Consider the following 18,124-nt stretch of genomic DNA (forward strand, 5'->3'; position numbering starts at 1 on the left):
ATCTTTTTCCTTTGGGGCTTGTGGAGGTTTGAATAAGAGTAACCCTCATAGGCTCATATATTTGAATGCTTAGGGTTCAGGGCACCGCACTACTTAGAAAGATTAGGAGGTGTGTCCTTGTTGGGATAGGTGTGGCTCTGTTGGAGGAAGTATGTCATTGGGGGTGGGCTTTGAGGCTTCAGAAGCCCCAGGCAGACCTAGTGCCAAACGCTTTCTTCCTGCTGCCAGTGGATCTGGATGTAGAACTCTGAGCTGCTTCTGTTTGCATGCCACCATGCTCCCCAACATGGCAATAATGGACTAGACCTCTGAAGCTGTAAGCAAGCACCAATTAAGTGCTTTCTTTGTAAGAGTTGCTGTGGTCATGGTGTCTCTTCACAGCAATAGAAACCCTAAGACAGGCTGATGGAGAGCTCTGAGGTTAGATGCAGACGATGGCTGTAGAGCAATCTGATGTTTTTATCTGATGTTTGTGAGTTAACACTTACAAATGGTTGGTGATGCATTTTAACTTAGGGGAAAGGCTACAGTTTTTTTTTACAAAGAACTGGGAAATAAATATCAGAATCAATGCTGTCACACTTTAGTCAGTCTATTTTAGATGGGCTGCGCATGCCACACATAACTGACCCTATAGCTGGTCCCCACCACCCACAGAAGTCTGGTGTCTGGTTCCCTGTCAACCTATATGAGGTCTGCAAGACATCTTCTCAGGCTGTTTCTAACCTGTTCTAACTTTATGCAAACATAGAGGGATATGGAGACATGGCTGAGAGGACATGCCTGAGTAAGTGGAAGGAGGATAAATGTGAGTACCAAGGACAGAGAAGAAGTCTGGTTTCATCGTGAACACACATGCTTTTTTCCATTGTAAACCAGAAACAACACAGGCAGAAGCGCCTGAAATAGCAGAAGTGGTGCAAATGGACATGGTCCGAGGAAAGCACACATTCGTGAAACCCATTTGAGGCAGGAAAAATACTGTAATTTGTAACTTGTATTGTTGGGTTGATTTTTTTTTAAACATGTTTGGTTTTCTTTTTGTCTCCTTTAAATGTTTGTTTGCTTTATAACATGCATTAAGTTAATAGAAACGTAATTGGCAAATTTATTTATTTATTTGCATTTTCCAAGACAGGGTTTCTCTGCCAGGCAGTGGTGATGCCCTCGTTTAATCCCAGTACTTGGGAGGCAGAGACAGGAGGATCTCTGTGAGTTTGAGGCCAGCCTGGTCTACAAAGTAAGTGCCAGGACTGTTAATACAGAGAACCCTGTCTCAAAAAAAAAAAAAAAAATCATACATACACACACATAAAAAAAAAAACCCAAAACAAAAACAAAATAAAAAAAAAACCCAGGGTTTATCTGTGTAGCCCTCGATAGACCAGGCTTGCATGAGATCTGTTTGCCCCTGCCTCCAAGTGTGGGATTATAGACCACCACCACCCAGCCTATAATTGGTAAATTTAAATCATACAAATATTCAAATATTGCTCAACTTTTTGGTCCACTAGAAACACATTTACAATACCCAGTCTTCAACAAGACAGGGCTTTCCTGGGTTCTTCTTTTCCACCACAGTATAGGTGCAGTTCTCTGGGTGGAAATTTTGCTGACACTTCTCTTTGTCATATCTCGAGGGTATAGCAGTTCTGTAAATGAGACAAGACAAGTCCTGTTAGAAGGGGGGGGGGGATACTTATTCACCCAGCCCTGCTGCTCAACATGCTCTGTAGAAGAGGACCCCATGTTCCAGTTGCCTGGAACTCCCCTTACCAAAATCAGGGCTTCATTGGGCTGAAAGGCCCAAAGTATAGAGTCTGGGCATCTGTATCTGCTTGTACCATGGAGTCACAGAGACCATCCCTGACGCTGGGAACTTCTGACAGGCTCAGGGGCAGGTCTGTGTGACTCTGGGATAGCAAAGCTTTGTACTAGCCTTGCCCTTCCCATTCTCCCAGTTCAAGGAGTGGTCCACAACAATGGTGCTGTACTGTGCCAAGGGAAAGGTGGGCCCAGTCCCGTGTGGTGTCTGCTTAGGAGAGGAGCTCACCCACCAACAGGAGCAGAGAGCCATCCCAGGCCAGGGTGGTGGGATCCAGGGAGAAGCCACTGGAAGAAAACCTTCCTGGGAAAACCCGGGGAACATGTAGGGGTACGCCAATTTTAGGAGGCATTGCCTTTGAAGCCCACTATAGGCTTGGGATTTAAATTGTCCTGCCAGAGCCAGACATGGTGGTACAAAGCACTTGGAGGTAGAGGAAGGAAGATCAGAAGTTTAAGACCAGTCTCAGCTACATGGTGAGTTTGAGGCCAGTGCAGGTTACAGGAGCACTTGTCTCAGCTAAAGGCTGGAGAAATGTGTTCAGGGGTTAAAAGTGCTTAGTGCTGTTTCAGAGGATGGGAATTCGGTTCTCAGCACCCATGTTCTGTGATCCACAAATGCCAGTAACTCCAATTCCAGGGGAGTCAACATCTTTTTCTGGCCTTCGTGGGTAATTGCATGTATGTATATATACAGCCACACAGACATCCACACACATACATATACGTAAATAATAAAATAAATCTCTTTTTCCCTTTATGTTTTTGTTTGTTGTTGTTTGTTTGTTTGAGACAGGGTTTCTCTGTGTAACAGCACTGGCTGTCCTGGAATTCAGCTTTGTAGACTAAGCTGGCCTTGAACTCAGAGATCCACCTGCCTCTGTCTCCTGAATATTGGGATTAAAGTCTTGTGCCACCACCACCCAGCTAAAAAAACAAAAAACAAAGAATTGGGGCTGGAGAGATGGCTCAGCGGTTAACAGCACTAACTGGTTCTTCCAGAGGGCCTGAGTTCAATTCCCAGCAACCACATATTGGCTCACAACCATCTGTCAGAAGTTCTGGCTCCTTCTTCTAGCCTGCAGTCAAGAGCAGATAGACCATTGTATACATAATAAATAAATAAATAAATAAATAAATAAATCTTAAAAAAAAAAACAAAGAATAAAGTAAGCTGCCCTACCCAGAGTATATTAAAACAGCCATTTTGGTGCCTTCTGTAACTATGTCTCAGTATTAAAAAGACCCAGAATTTTATCCTAAAGGAAAAAGACATTCCAGTCTTCTTCCTCAAGTTGTTTGAAGCCATTCATTAATCACAACTTTCTGGTCAAAGGACATCTGAATTTGTAGTGGTGGTCCATGTAGGAAAAAGATGGCAGAACATGTTCTCACAATTGACCAGGGCACTGGGCACTCAACTAAAACCTCCATCATGGCCCAAACACATAGGAACATTGCCGTGTGAGTGTGAGCCCACCCCCCATGAAATTATGCCTTTGACAGTAAGATTCTGGTTTGATCCTTCTTAAGACTAACTGCTGGTTACTTGTAGTCTGTAACATTTTGAAGACGTTTGATAAGATGGATGGTACTAATACAGAAATATTAATTAAAAAATTAGAGCACAAATTGTAACATAACCAGTAATGGTGGTATACACCTTTAACCCAACACTTTATAGGAGATTTGCAAGATCAAGGGCAGCTTGAGTATATAGTATATAGTGGGATGTGTCTCAAAAAAAACCTTAAGTGTAATTGAATTTGCAAACTAAGTTTGGAATTTAGTTGTAAAAGAAGCAATGTATAAAAAGAAAGAGAAGTTAATTATTACAGTTCCAAAAGTGAGTCCATGAGGATGGCAGCCCATGCCCGCCCAGGGAGCTCTTCCACCCCACTGACCACAGAAGCCCACATCTGTGTTCCCACCAGCCTGCCAGGCTCTGCACTGCTTGTATGGATGCTGACATTGCTCGGACAGCCCCCTCCCACTGCTCTGGGGAGACAGCCTGTCCAAGGGGACTTCTCAGGACCCCCTAGCTTTCCAGCATCTCTTCCTCCCACTCCTGGGCTAGGCGTGTGGGTTTATGTCTTTGTTTAATGAAAATAAGCAGTTTTGCAGCCATTGGAAACTGTATTAGGGAAACACAGTAAACAACCAATATGTTTACAGTTTCAGTGGTGAAAACTTCATGTTAGAGACTGAGAACTCTAATAGTTGTATACACTATCTCATTTTCTCCAGATAGAATATACCAAAATGTACCAAAGATTTCTTCATCTTATTAATAAAGCTATTAATAAGCCAAAATGTCTGTCATCCTCAACTGCAGCATGTCTGACTCTATTGCTACAAGGTTCCTGTTTTGACTGGCAAGATCCCTCCAGATATTTTGGTTGTGAGCTAGGAGCACAGACACAGTTTGAAGTTAAGAAAGTTTCATTTTCAATGGATCTCATGAAACAAACTGAAAGACACGATGGATGAATTCATTAAAAATGTATCCTTGGGATCTGGGCATGGTGGTGCACAACTTTAATCCCAGTACTCTGGAGGCAGAGGCAGGCAGATATCTGAGTTTGAGGCCAGCCTGGTCTACAAAGTGTGATGCAAGCCTGACTTAATATTGTAGAAGAAATTGTGACAAGAGATGGAGAAGAAAACTATAGATATCAGGAGATCAGAAATCCGAAACTGGAGTCTTGATGACCTTAGTCCATTGCTTCCCAAACATCTGACTCCAAGAACCTGGGCCTGGAAAGAACAGCAAAGACATGAACATCTTCCATGCCCTCTGCCCCTCGATACCTCTGTCTGGGTCTTCAGCCCTTGAACGCCCACAGATCTGGGAAACATCCATAGTGGGTGGAAAAGGTCAAGACATTTTCCCCGCACAGAAAGCTTAACCCAAATCTGTATTTTCTATAGAAAAACCAAGTTTATAAGACTAGCAGACCCAGCTTGGACTGTAGTCTAGGTGATCCCAGGGGAGGAGGAGGAGCTAGTTTTGAACAGCATTGGCAAAAAAAAAACCATTTTCCCCTGGTGGAGCAGTACCAAATGGGACAGGCAGGACAAAAGAAAAGGGCACCTTGAACCTTCACCAAGTGCCAGCCACTGCCAGACTCAAGAGATATAGACTAAGCAAGAGAAGATAAATGTTTATTGAGTTGTTGAATTTATGTACAGAATCTCATTTAATTCTCATAACCACTTGGAACTGAGCAAAGAGACTCAAAGCCTTACTCTGACATACACAGCTAATATAAGAGGGAATGAGAGTCAGACTCAAGCTACGCTGACTCCAGCATCAGGTACCTCTCACTTCACTACAGGATCAACCTCACTCTTCAGTTCTGGCTCCATTGGTAACCATAGAAGAGGATGCTGTTAAAATTCTGTGATGACAGCACTGATGATCTGGGGACACTTAGTCACTATAGAGATTTTTTCCCATTTTAGGGAGGAATGGTTCACCAGTCCTTAGCCTGTAGGGCTTCAGCCTCACTCCAGAGTCACAGTGACACTTTCTATAAAGACATGGTTAGATATCTGAGGCCACAAAAAGTAAATAAATAAAAATCAAGATTCAGCTGTGACTTGTGGTAAACAGCCAATTCAATACTCAGGAGTCTGCTGGAGCAGTCAGCCAGCCTACCTCTCAGCTGGACATTTATCTTGATCAATTTACCATGAGGCATGCTTAATACATGCAGACAGAATTTTTGAGAAGCCTAACTTGGGTAGGACTCAAGCACTCTGGTTAAAGTTGTATGACTCTCCAAAGCTCTTGGTAAAGTTCAGATTCAGAGACAAGTTTGGAAAATGCTACTTTACGCGATGCCTCTGTTGAGTTGGCACATAGCTCAGTGGTAGAGTGCTGGCTTAACATGCGTGAGATGCTGGGTTCAATCCCAGCACTGCTAAACCAAAAAGAGAACCATTCCTGTCCATGCAAGACTCTGATGATAGAAAAAGACAAACGGGGTTGTGTTCAGATGCATTTGGAAAGCTGGGAGTGGAGTGGTTGGTGTGGCCATAGCTGTAGGTGCATTGTGGTCTCTTTGTTCAAACACTGGACCTTCAGCATCCACAACATCTCAGGGGAAACCATCTGCACAACCTCTGGCCTGCCCTGGGCTTGACCTCCACAGCAAAGCAGCACAGGGTTCCCACACAGGCACAGAAAAGGTCGTCTTCACACCACACCTCTCCCTGCCTCACTCATACCGCACCTGCTCTTGCACACATGTTGTAAGACTGCAGTGACCATCAGACCAGCTTCGAGAGTAGATCACTAGATAAACTTGCTTGTCTTTAGGAACCTGTGTGGGTATGGGTGCTTAAGAGTAAAGATGATAGTCAAGCTTTAAAAATACTTGAAAACAAAAATGAAACCGGCAAATGACTGCCCGTTAATGGGTGGGTGAGTATAGGTGTTATAGACCCAGAGTGAAATTTTATGAGCCTGGAAGGGGAGGAAATACTAACACCTATGACAGCACTATAAACTTTAAGGAAACTATGCTACGTGAAGGAAAATGATCTTCAGAGGAGAAATAATATATGATCCTATTTGCACAAAGTTTTACAGCAGTCATGTTCATAAGAGACAACGAGTGAATGCTGCTTTCCAGAGACTGTCAGAAAGAAGGCACTGAGGAGTGAGTGATGATGAATACAAAGTTTAAGATTGCTAATCTTTCTCTCTCTCCCTCTCTCTCTCTCTCTCTCTCTCTCTCTCTCTCTCTCTCTCTCTCTCTGAGACAGTCTATGTAACCCTGACTGTCCTGCAACTCTCTATATAGGCCCGGCTGGTTGAGAATTCATAGACATCTGCTTGCCTGCCTCTGCCTCCCACGTGCTGCGATCAAAGGAGTACATCATATACTGTTAGCTCCTGTCATTTTTTTTGTTTTAAAGATGGAGGTCTCACTATGTTGCCCAAGCTGACTTAAAATTCCTGAGCTCAAAGCCGGGTGGTACACACCTTTAATACCAGCACCTGGGAAGCAGAGGCAGGCAGATCTCTGATTTCAAGGACATCCAGGTCTGCACAGCAAGTTCTAGTCCAGCTAGAACTACTCATTGAGATACTATCAAGACAAAACATCAAATTCCTGAGTTCTATTGAAAGTCAGCCCTCAACACAAGGGTTTGTAAGAAAAAAAAAACAAGAAAATAAAATAATAAAAATCTAAAAAAAAAATAAAGAAAAACGGGAAAAAAATTCCTGAGCTCAAGTGGCACTCCTGTCTCAGCCTCCCAGGTAACTGGGACTACAAGATGAAAAGTCAGTAGAGATGGTAAAGGTTATACAACACTGTAAATATATTTAGTGTAATTGTAATGGATGCTTTAAAAGGTAAATTCTAAGTGCATCCTTGTGGGGGATATTGATAATGGAGAGGGCTGTGCATGTGGGGGCAGAGAGAGCATATGGAAACCTCTGGACCTATGCTCAATTTTCCTGTGAATCTAAAATCGCTCTTTGGATTGGAGATATGACTCAGTGGTAGAATGCTTGCTTAGCAAGTGTGAAGCCCTGGGTTCAATGCTGAGCATTGGTTGCTCTTCCAGAGGTCCTGAGTTCAATTCCCAGCACCCACATAGCAGCTCACAACTATCTGTAACTCCAGGATCCAACACCCTCACACACACACATACAAATAGACAAAAAAAATTAATTTAAAAAGAGAGAAAGGGAGTCAGGAAGGGAGGGAGGGAGGGAGGAAGGAAGGAAGGAAGGAAGGAAGGAAGGAAGGAAGGAAGGAAGGAGCCAAGTAGGTAATGGTTCTCTACAAACAACAATAAAAACAAATTATCAAGTTAGCTAGCTCAGTAGGTAAAAGCATTTGCTACACAAACCTGACACCCTGAGTTCAATTGCTGGAACAAACTAAGATGGAAGGAGAAACTGACACCTGAAATTGCCCTCTGACTTCCACACACACTCAATCCACCCCACCCCACCCCTACACACTAAATGTAAAAATATGCAGAGCTTTAGTTCAGTTGGTAGAACACTTGCCTAGCATGCAGGAAGCCCTGAGTTCAATCCCTAGAATAGCATGAAACTACATGTGGAGATGGAAGATGAGGAGTTAAGGTCCCCTCAGGACAGAATAAGTTTGAGGCCAGCCAGGGTTACTCAACGAAACCCAAACAACAAAACCATCGGCATAGTGCACTGCTATAGTCTCAGTTTTAAGACCAAGCTCTGCCCTGCACTAAGTTACTCCATGTTATGAAACAGTGGGTTTCAGGCCATGCCTTGCTGTGGAGGAATCCATTTTACAAGCTGCATTTCATTTAGTTTGTGTTCAGAGGAGGAGACAGGGTGACTTTGCACTTGTCCTGCATGTAAAAAGCACCATTCACCCAGCACCACCCACAATACGCACTGCTGAACAACTTAAAAGGCTTCTATACCAGGGGCCCACAAAACTGTGGAAAGACAGAACTGACTCCAGGAAGTTGTCCTCTGACCTCCACGCGCACCACTCCCTCTATATCACATACACATGTATACACTAATAATGTTTTCTAACAGGGGGAGGGCTGAAAGAGAACTCCTGACTCCCTGGGGGCTTCAGTTTGTCTCAGTCCCTGCTGCTAAAGCAGCTGACGGCTCGTTGACCTGTGGGTCCATCTAGACCCCTCTGTATGGCTTCAGTGGTCCAGCTCCACAACCGGGCAGCTCAACTTGACCTGAGGTTTCACGCCAGGTCCATCACATCTCTGCCTGCCCCCAACCCATTTTCAATTCTTCCAACTCCGCTGTACTCTCCGTCAGTTTTTTATAGACATTTTGTAATCTGCATGCATACATACACACATACATAACATAGATTTACTATGTGATGTGTAAAGTATGATCTGAGAGCTAATGGTAGTAATTAAATTTGTAATAAAGAAAAATATGTTTGCCAGTGACTAGCTATCATGGGAAATCGTAACTGCTTGGCAAACTGTAGCCCTTAAACCAAACACACACACACACACACACACCACGTAAATAGATGTAATTTTTTTTGTTAAAAAGAAATCAGCGTAGCTTATGTATTTGCTGTTATTGAATAAATTCTGGCCTTGTGGATAGGCGCAAACATGTTTGTCTATGCTTCTCACATCGTGCACACATCACCCTCAGCTTACACAGGAGACTGAGGGAGCAGGATCTCTTGAGCCCTAGAATTTGACAGCAGGGAAACTGAAGGAGACTTTGTCTCAAAACCAAACATAAAACAAAACAAAGCAGAAACCCTGAAGAGTGGTTATTTGGACACTCCCCACCCCACCCCCACCCCCACCCCACCCAATTCAGTGGTTGAGACTTACTGGGTGCAGCAGGAAATTGTATCTTCTCCACAGAAACACCTCTTACAGTCCTTCACCCAGTAAGAGTTGATGGGATGTTTGTCACCATCAGAATCCACGCAATCTAAAACGAAGCAAATCCACAGATCACATAACAGAACACATGGCAAGCCACTGGCTCATGACTGCAAGGTGTCAGAGAATGCTTTGGTCATCAAGATGGCTAGAATCCAGCACACTGCAGCACCTGCCTCTGAGAATGTCTTTATTTTTGTTTGGTTGGGCTTTTTTGTTTGTTTGTCGTTTTTGTTTGTTTCTTTGACTTTTTAGTTGTCTATTGCTATGCTGCCTTGGCTAGTCTGGAAATTAATGTGTGGACCAGGTTGTCCTCCAACTCATACAGATTCAACTGCTTCTGCTGAGATTAAAGGACTGAGCGTTCCGATAATGTTTCTTAAGCAAGCTTAAATCCTTCTAGATTTTATTTCAGAACGGGTATTGAAGAACATATAAGCCCTTCCTTTTTAGTCAGGTAGCTGTTAGGAGTGGCTGCCAACAGGGGCTCAGCTAGTTCTCTCTGGTTGTCCTGAACAAACCACTCACTTCTCTGCTAGTATTGTTTTGTATCAGTGATTTTCAAGGCTGGGTGCACATGTGAAGCATTGTGGGTACTTAAAACTCACCCACAGACTGGGGTGTGACTCATGGTAGAACAAGTATGGAGAATGCACAGGTCCCTGGGTTTAGTCTCCAGCACCAAAATAAAGGAACAAACCCTACGTGCCTGAACCTGACCAAAAAACAACAGAACTATAATCTGTGGGTGGAGCCCAGATGGCCTTGTTTACTTCGGGTTTCGTTTTGCTTTTTTTTGAGGGGGGGGTGCATCATGTATTTCAGGCTGGTATTGAACTTCCTATGTACCCAAGGATTGTATTGAACTTTTTTTAAGATTTATTTTTATTTCATGTATATGACTGTTTCTCCTGCATGTATGTAAGGCTACTGCATCATATCTTCAGATACCAGAGAAGGGCACTAGGTGCTCCGGAACTGGAATTACCAACAGTTGTAAACTGCCATGTGGGTGCTGGGATCTGAACTTGGGTCCTCTCTAACAGCAGCCAGTGCTCTTAACCACTAATCCCTCTCTCTAGGCCCTGCACTGGACTCAATCCTTCTGTTTCTGCCTCAAGTACAAGGATCACAAGAATATGCCATCACACCTGCTTTATGTAGTGCTGGAATTGAACCCAGAACCCCATCATACTAGGCAAGCACTCTGCCAAGAGAACTGAATCCCCATCCCTCTGCCTTATTTTTAAAAATGTTCAGCCAGGGTGAGAATCAGCCTCAGATCCAAGTGATCCAAGTGTGCTTGAAAGACAACAGCATCAGTACCGGCTGGAGCTGCACTGAACACCAGATTTTCATACCTGCTGTTAGATCCAGTGAAATCAAACCTGTCTTGGGATGAGAGATATGGCTTAGAGGTTATCATATTTAGTTATCTGTGTTTTTTAATGTATTATTTTTTTAAACTTTTTAAAAATTTAATGTGTCTTGGTGTTTTGTTTGCATGTATATCTGTGTAAGAGTGTTGGATCCAGTAGAAGTGGAGTTACAGACAGTTGTGAGCTGCTGTGTGTGTGCTGAGAATTAAATTAGGATCCTTTAGCAGAGGAGCCAGTGCTCTTAACCCCTGAGCCATCTCTCCAGCCCCATCATAAATAGTTTTATATAAGTTTGTCAACTTGACACAGCCTACTATCATCCAAGGAATACTTTAAGTTCTTGCTTGAGTTTTTTTTTTTTTTCACCTGCCTTCTCTCAACAATGGACTGTGGTCTAGAAGTGAACAGCAAATAAATCCTTCCTTCCCCTAAACTTCTTTTGAAATTTCATCAATTTATTTTTGAAGTTTTATCACAGCAGCAGGATGAAACTAATACAGTATTAAAGTGCTTGCTTGGTATGTCTGAGAATCTCCAGCAACATTCACACCACACACTCACATATACACACACTCTACACACACACACACACACACCCTACACACATAACATGCACATACATACCACACACTCTACACAAACAACACACACATGCCCCATACAGAAACCCTATACCCCCACACACCCCACAGCCTACAAACACCCCCCCACACTCTATACACACAGCACAACACATGTGCACACACACACACACACACACACACACACACACACACACACTGCATTTAAAGAAGATTGCCAAGATGATCATGTACATTAAAATTTGAATGCTGCATTCCACTCTTAGGCATATACCCAAAGAATGCACACTCATACAATAAGGACATTATGTTCAACTATATTCATAGCAGCATTATTTGTAATAGCCAGAACCTGGAAGCAACCTAGACGCCCCTCAACTGAGGAATGGATAAAGAAAATGTGGTACATTTACACGATGGAGTACTACTCAGGGGAGAAAACAATGGAATCTTGAAATTCACAGGCAAATGGATGGAACTAGAAGAAACCAGCCTGAGTGAGGTAACCTAGTCACAAAAGGACAAAAATGGTATATATTAACTCATATATGGATATTAGACATAAAGCAAAGGATTAATAGCCTGCAATCCACACCACCAGAGAAGCTAGGAAGCAAGGAGAACCCTAAGAGAGACATGCATGGTACCCAGGAGAAGGGGAAAGAGACAAGATCTCCCGAGCTAATTGGGAGCATGGGGGAGGGGAGAGGGAATTAAGATAAAGAGAAGGGGAGAAGAGGAGGGGAGAGGAGGACATGAGGGAGCAGAAAGATTGAGTGGGGAAAAATACAGTAGAGCAAGAAAAGGGGTACCACGATTGAAGGAGTCATTGTAGTTCTAAAGAGAAATCTGGCACTAAAGAAATGTCCAGAGATCTGCAAGGATGACCCCAACTAACAATCCAAGCAATAGTGGAGAGGCTACCTTAAATCCCCTTCCCCAATAATGAGATTGATGACTACCTTATATGCCATCCTAGAGCCTTCATCTAGTAGCTGATGGAAGCAGAAGCAGACACCTACAGCTAAACACTGAGCTGAACTCTTGGAATCCAGTTGCAGAGAGGAGGAGTGATGAGCAAAGGTGTCAAGACCAGGCTGGAGAAACCCACAGAAACAGCTGACCTGAACAAGGGGGAGCTCTTGGCCCCCAGACTGATAGCTTGGAAACCAGCATAGGACCAACCCAGACCCCCTGAACATGTTTGTCAGTTAGGAGGCCTGGGCAATCTATGGGGCCTCTGGTAGTAGATCAATATTTATCCCTAGTGTACAAATGGACTTTGGCAACCCATTCCACATAGAAGGATACTCTCTCAGCCTAGACACATGGGGAAGGGGGTTGCGGGGAGGGCCTAGGCCCTGCTCCAAACTGTGTGACAGACTTTGAAGATCCCCCATGGAAGGCCTCACCCTCCCTGGGGAGCAGAAAGGGGATGGGATAGGGGGTCGGTGGGGGCAGGAGGGAGGGGAGGGAGAGGGAACTGGGATTGACATGTAAAACAAGATTGTTTCTAATTTAAATAAAAATTTATATAAAAAATTTGAATGCTGCTTCTTAACCCTGACTGCAGGTGAAAAATCAAAGAGCTTTTAATGTGCAACTCCAGCACCAGAGGTTCTTATTCAGCTGTTCTTAAATGGGGCTTAATCATGGTGTGTTTCAAAGCTCATCTAGCTAGCACTGAGAGCCACCTTCTCACTCTGTTTCTGTATCCACCTGAATCCTTCTTCCAGGGTAGTTTCTAGCTTCCCCATCTGTCATATGTACTAGGTCATGTCTATAGGTTGTAGTTATCAGGCTACAATGACATTAAAAATACAGGAAAACCCAGGACTTACCACCAGGAGGTTGGTTTGGATGTCCCTCTCGTAATTCAAGAGAGCACACTGCATTGCATGTCGTCACCAAGGTGGCAAGGAACAGGAGGCTGCCCAGCAGAGCTTTCTGTGATGCAGGGAAAGGTTGGGAGTGGAGAGTGAGTGATTCTTGAGGGCCATCCCTTATTGAGTGTCCTATAAAGATCCCTGCTGAACTCTAGCAGGAAGGGCACAGTGTAGAGCAACTGCCAGGTACCCCAGCCTGGCAGTCAGGGACTAAGATGTAAAGGGGTGGCCTAAAAAGAAAAACCTGCTGGGTGTGGTGGCACATGCCTTCAATTCCAGCACTCAGGATAGAGGCCAGCCTGGTCTACAGAGTGAGTCCCAGGATAGCCAGGAATGACTACAGTTAGAAACCCTATCTTGAAATAAACAAAACAAACCAACAAAAAAAGCAGAGTTCACTGTGGGAGTGGCTGGCTGTGGGGCTGGGAATAGGAAGGATTATGTTGGGAGCCACATCATAGGCTGTAGTGGGGCTTCCTGTAGCAGCAGCTCTTCCCCTGTCCTAGTTTGTTCTCAGAGGCCTGGGGGCTCTTGTGCCAGGTGCTCATTGTCCTTGTGCCCTTTGACATGAGAAGGGCCTTCTCCACCTCCATATTTCTCCTATGTGCCCTCTGCCCCAGTTCTTCCTATTCCTACGGTTCTCAAATAGTCTCAGGAGAATGGTGGCTCAGACTTTGATGGGGAAGACAATTCTGTATTAATGTTTCCTTAAAGGACCTAAAATTAATTTTTAAAATAAGATCATAAAGTAAGTACAGAATATAGAAATTATATCATTTTATAAATAAGAGATTTTAGTGTCTATATGACTAAATAAATGAAGCTAAATTGTTACCAATTTGGAAAATAGTATATGAAATAATTTCACTATAACAGTGAAAAACATATATTCATAGTATAAAAGTAGCAAGGGCAATTAAGAGTCATCACACACATACACACACACACACAAAGACAGAGCAATAAGGAGACATCTCTGTGTATGTGTGTGTGTGTGTGTGTGTGTGTGTGTGTGTGACAGAGAGAGAGAGAGAGAGAGAGAGAGAGAGAGAGAGAGAGAGACAGACAGACAGACAGACAGACAGACAGACAGCAATAAAGAAACATCACACACATGAAGACAGAGAAAGGATCAATAAACACCCAGGGAATTCAACTTACCCAAAGCAAAAGAAATATGAATGGAGACAGAAGGAAGAGAGAATGACCAGGCCCTTTAGAATCTGCAGAGGGAAACAGGCCCATAGGGGGAAGTGATGAGCACAAGGGGTGTTCCCATGGCAGCAGTGTCTCTGGAGCAATGGACAAGTGTAACTTAAGGCCACTCGAATTTCACTTCTAACATGACCCTGACAACAGCCCAGAGGTGAAGGCAGACCTGAAAGGGCAGCTCAGCTCACTGTAGTATGAAAATGGAAGACCATGCAACACCCAAGCAAACAGGTGACTGAGAACACAGAGGCTCACAAGAAAAACAATAACAACAAAACTCAAAATAAAAACTAATGAACTAAGCCGGGCATTGCTGTTGCACGCCTTTAATCCCAGCACTCGGGAGGTAGAGGCAGGCAGATCTCTGTGAGTTCAAGGCCAGCCTGGTCTCCACAGCGAGTGCCAGGATAGGCTCCAAAGCTACACAGAGAAACCCTGTCTCAAAAAACCAAAAAAAAAATAAATAAATAAAACAAAACAACAACAACAAAAAATGATGAACTAGCAAAGTGGGAAGAGAAAGCAGGGGCAAGGGACCCACTATGCACTGCGAAGTGCAATTCTGTAGGCTGCACAACAGCCTGGGTGCCGAGATTACTGTGACACAGAGTGTGACCTGGAACTCACAGTGTAGCCCAGGCTAGCTTTGAACTCAGGGCAATCCTCTTGCCCCCACCTCTTAAGTGCTGGGATAACAGGCTTGAGCTGGCTAAGAAGGCATTTTGTGACAAGTGATTGTAAAACCTTTCTTTTTGAGCCTCCTCCTTTCTTCTACAGTGACATCCATCCAACTTAAAATTATAAAAACTATAATAAATACATGAGTCCTTCCAAAAGAAAGAAGGAATAAAAAGGAAAAAGAAAAGAGCCTGGTGTGGTGGTTCACTTACTTCATCCCAGCCTTGGGGGGCAGTGACAGGAGGATCTCTGAGCTCGAGGGCCTGATGGTCTGTCTACATAATGACTACAGGGTTACAGGACTACATAGAGAGATACCGCCTCAAAAAAATGCAGAAGAAAGAAAAGAGAAAAGATAAATATCAAAAGACTGTATAAAACCGACAATATATTTCACATACACCAAGACTTAAAATTCATTTGTTTTTCATGTTTCATTTCTTTTCTTCCATAATCTTCACCTCAAAACCTCTGTATTTGATATCCAACCCAGCCAACTGATAGGATTTCTGTGCCCTTAGGTGGAAAGAAAACCACTATGCTGCAGTGATCATGGACTTTTAGAGTCTCGTTTTACTGAGTCCAGAACAAGAGAATCCCAAAGACTGTGAGCTGTGCTGGACAACCCATTTCTAGGCAGACACATAGGCTGAGCCACTGTGGGATGGAGGCCAAGTATGATAACAGGGTAAAGCAAATGACGCTTTTTTAAATTGTCTGTCTGCCAATGGCACAAGTGTTCTCTCTTCCTTCTTCTTCTTCTTCCTCTTCTTCTTCTTCTTCTTCTTCTTCTTCTTCTTCTTCTTCTTCTTCTTCTTCTTCTTCTTCTTCTTCTTTCCTTCCCTCCTTCTTTCTCTCCCTTTCCTTCCTCCCCTCCTCTCCCTCCCTCTCCCCTCCCTCTTTTTTCTCTTTCCCTTCCTCCCTCCATCCTTCTCCTTCTCTCTCTATTCCCTCATTCCCTCCCTATCCTCCACCCCTTCTCCTCCCTCTCTCTTCTTCCCTTCCTCTTTTAACCCCACTCTCTCTTTGTAAAAGCAGTGGTTCTTCCTTATTTAGCTAATGAGTAGTAGACAATCTCAAGTTCACTGGCAGCAGACAGGACTGCTGGGTCTTATGCTCTCCCATGGGAGCCCACAGGAAGGGACCCACGCAGTCTGCTCACTGCTGCTTTCATGAGCATATAAACTAAGGGAGCCCGGGATGAAGATCATGCTTGAAGATTCTGCTTCAGTGGGTCTCCAGGCTCAGGATCAATGCTCCCAGGTGATGCTGAGATCCTAGGCTGAAGACTACCCAAGTCCCCTCTCCCTGCTTTCTGTTCTGTTCTCCTCCCTTGCTGCAGACAGTAGCCCTGATGCACGTGGCACAGGAGAGTGAAGGAAACTGGCTTTTGCTGGCCAGTTTGACTTTGTGACCAGCTTGGATGAAGCAGACTGGCAGTGTCCCCTGAATTGTGTCCCCTTTGTTAAGTATCTGTCCCTGGAAAGGAGGGCCCTGCTTTCCTTAAACAAGGGTCAGGGTCTTCAGACTCTTAGTGAGGGGAGGGTAGTGCTAGCTCTGCAGGCACCTGAGTTCACTCCCAGGCCTCGTGGGAGTGGTGGGAGGAGGGGTCTGAGTGCAGACAGGGAGGACACCACCACTGTCTTCTACCCCTCCAGCTCTGTCTGAGGAGGGTTTCATAGAGTAAATTTGTCATGAGGTGAAGTCACCCTTCCTGAGGCCCTCTGTACCCTCATGTGGCCCTTCTTACCAGCTCTGCTTCCTTCCTCTTGTCCTCCTGTGGGGATCCCCATTTATTCCCTGATTCTGGCTCTTAGAAAAGACGCTAAGAAAAGACCCATTTTCAGCTAGGTGGTGCAGGCCTTTAATCCCAGCTCTTGGGAGGCAGTGGCAGGCATATCTCTGTGAGTTCGATGCCAGCCTGGTCTCCAGAGCAAGTGCCAGGATAGGCTCCAAAGCTACACAGAGAAACCCTGTCTCAAAAAACCAAAAAAAAAAAAAGACCCATTTTCAACTAAAGACAGAAGTCCTATGTATGAAGTCAGTCACCCACCATTGTGAGAAGCAGGCCTCCTTGCAGGTAGGAACCTCCAGCGAAGCCTCAGGAAGAGTGAGTGCTGGCTTCTATTTATACAGGTAAGAATGGCCACACAAGGATCTTCTTGGAAAGACTTTGTTCCAAAAACACAGTATTTACAGTGGGTGGAGCAGGAAACTACTATTTCTATTGGTTTGAGGTTTCATCTATTAAGCCTCTGGCCTAATGTGTTCACCATTCCCTCACCCTAAGAAGCTGCTGCCCTTAGTGTGAGAGCAGAGAGGGAAAGAACTTTCCTTGGGAACCTTCATCCTGCACTGGCAGACTGCTAGACACCTTCCATGATCTTTCCTAGCTTGTGGACAAAGAAATGAGGGCTCAGGAATATGACTCACAACAGCCAAGTGCCAAGTCTGTGTTTGGAAAGCCATAAGGTTAGCCCAAAAGGTCAGCCTAGCTGACTAGGGAGCTGAGGCCCAGGAGATGGTGGCCTTAGGGTCCAGAATGGGAAAGCACAAGTGCAGGAGCCATCTTCCATGGTATGTATGGGCTGCACCCTCCAGCCTAGGTTTCTTTTGACAAGCCACATGATTAAATCTCTCAGACTATCCAACATTCTCCTGATGTTCAGTCTTTTGTCTGCTTTCTCAAGCGAGCCTTCCTTCTCCATGTCCTGTGAACAATGATAACTTGAAGTACCTTGTAGTCCAGCAGTCTCATTCTGAAATCCTTCTGCACTCCCAGCTTTATTGTTGCCCTGGTCACAGTTGTCATGTGATGAAAAGTTCTATGCCCAGAGCTGATGAATATTATAAGTAAATAGGAAGCCAGAATGGGGTGAACCTGGGGCTGGGATATAGCTCAGTTTGCAGTATTTGTCTAGCATCTGTGAAGCCTTCAGTTTGATCTCTAGATAAAACCAGACATGGAATAAAGCTGAGGAGGTTTCTCTACCAGTAAAGTGTTTGGCTGCAGCTGTGAGGATCTCTTGTGACAAGACTATTCATAGTAAGACAGGCTTGGATGTCCAGCACCAGTGATGCTGAAACAGAGACAGACTTGGACATCTAGCACTAGTGATGCTGCATCAGGTGAGTTCCAGTGAGCCTAGTCAAGTCCTGGTGAATC

At 44.3% G+C, this 18,124-nt stretch overlaps 1 protein-coding gene across 1 annotated transcript; it reads right to left on the reverse strand.

Moving 5' to 3' along the window:
* Positions 1-1,380: 1,380 nt before the first annotated feature.
* Positions 1,381-17,716, reverse strand: Msmb (microseminoprotein beta). The gene is made up of 4 exons (XM_035453071.1): positions 17,696-17,716; positions 13,024-13,129; positions 9,169-9,271; positions 1,381-1,652 (listed from the first exon to the last, which is right to left on the reverse strand). The coding sequence occupies exons 1-4, from the start codon at positions 17,714-17,716 to the stop codon at positions 1,523-1,525; spliced, it is 360 nt and encodes a 119-aa protein (XP_035308962.1). The 3' UTR covers positions 1,381-1,522.
* Between the last annotated feature and the right edge of the window lie 408 nt (positions 17,717-18,124).

The sequence above is a fragment of the Cricetulus griseus genome, assembly GCF_003668045.3.
Source record: "Cricetulus griseus strain 17A/GY chromosome 1 unlocalized genomic scaffold, alternate assembly CriGri-PICRH-1.0 chr1_1, whole genome shotgun sequence".
Classification (NCBI taxonomy): domain Eukaryota; kingdom Metazoa; phylum Chordata; class Mammalia; order Rodentia; family Cricetidae; genus Cricetulus; species Cricetulus griseus.

Excerpts from the sequence above, each read along its gene's own strand:
- Msmb (XM_035453071.1), bottom strand. The coding sequence starts at position 17,716 with ATGAGACTGCTGGACTACAAG. Across the intron at positions 13,130-17,695 it reads TGAGACTGCTGGACTACAAG|AAAGCTCTGCTGGGCAGCCT; the intron begins GTACTTCAAGTT and ends CCTGCATCACAG. Across the intron at positions 9,272-13,023 it reads TCCAAACCAACCTCCTGGTG|ATTGCGTGGATTCTGATGGT; the intron begins GTAAGTCCTGGG and ends GCTTCGTTTTAG.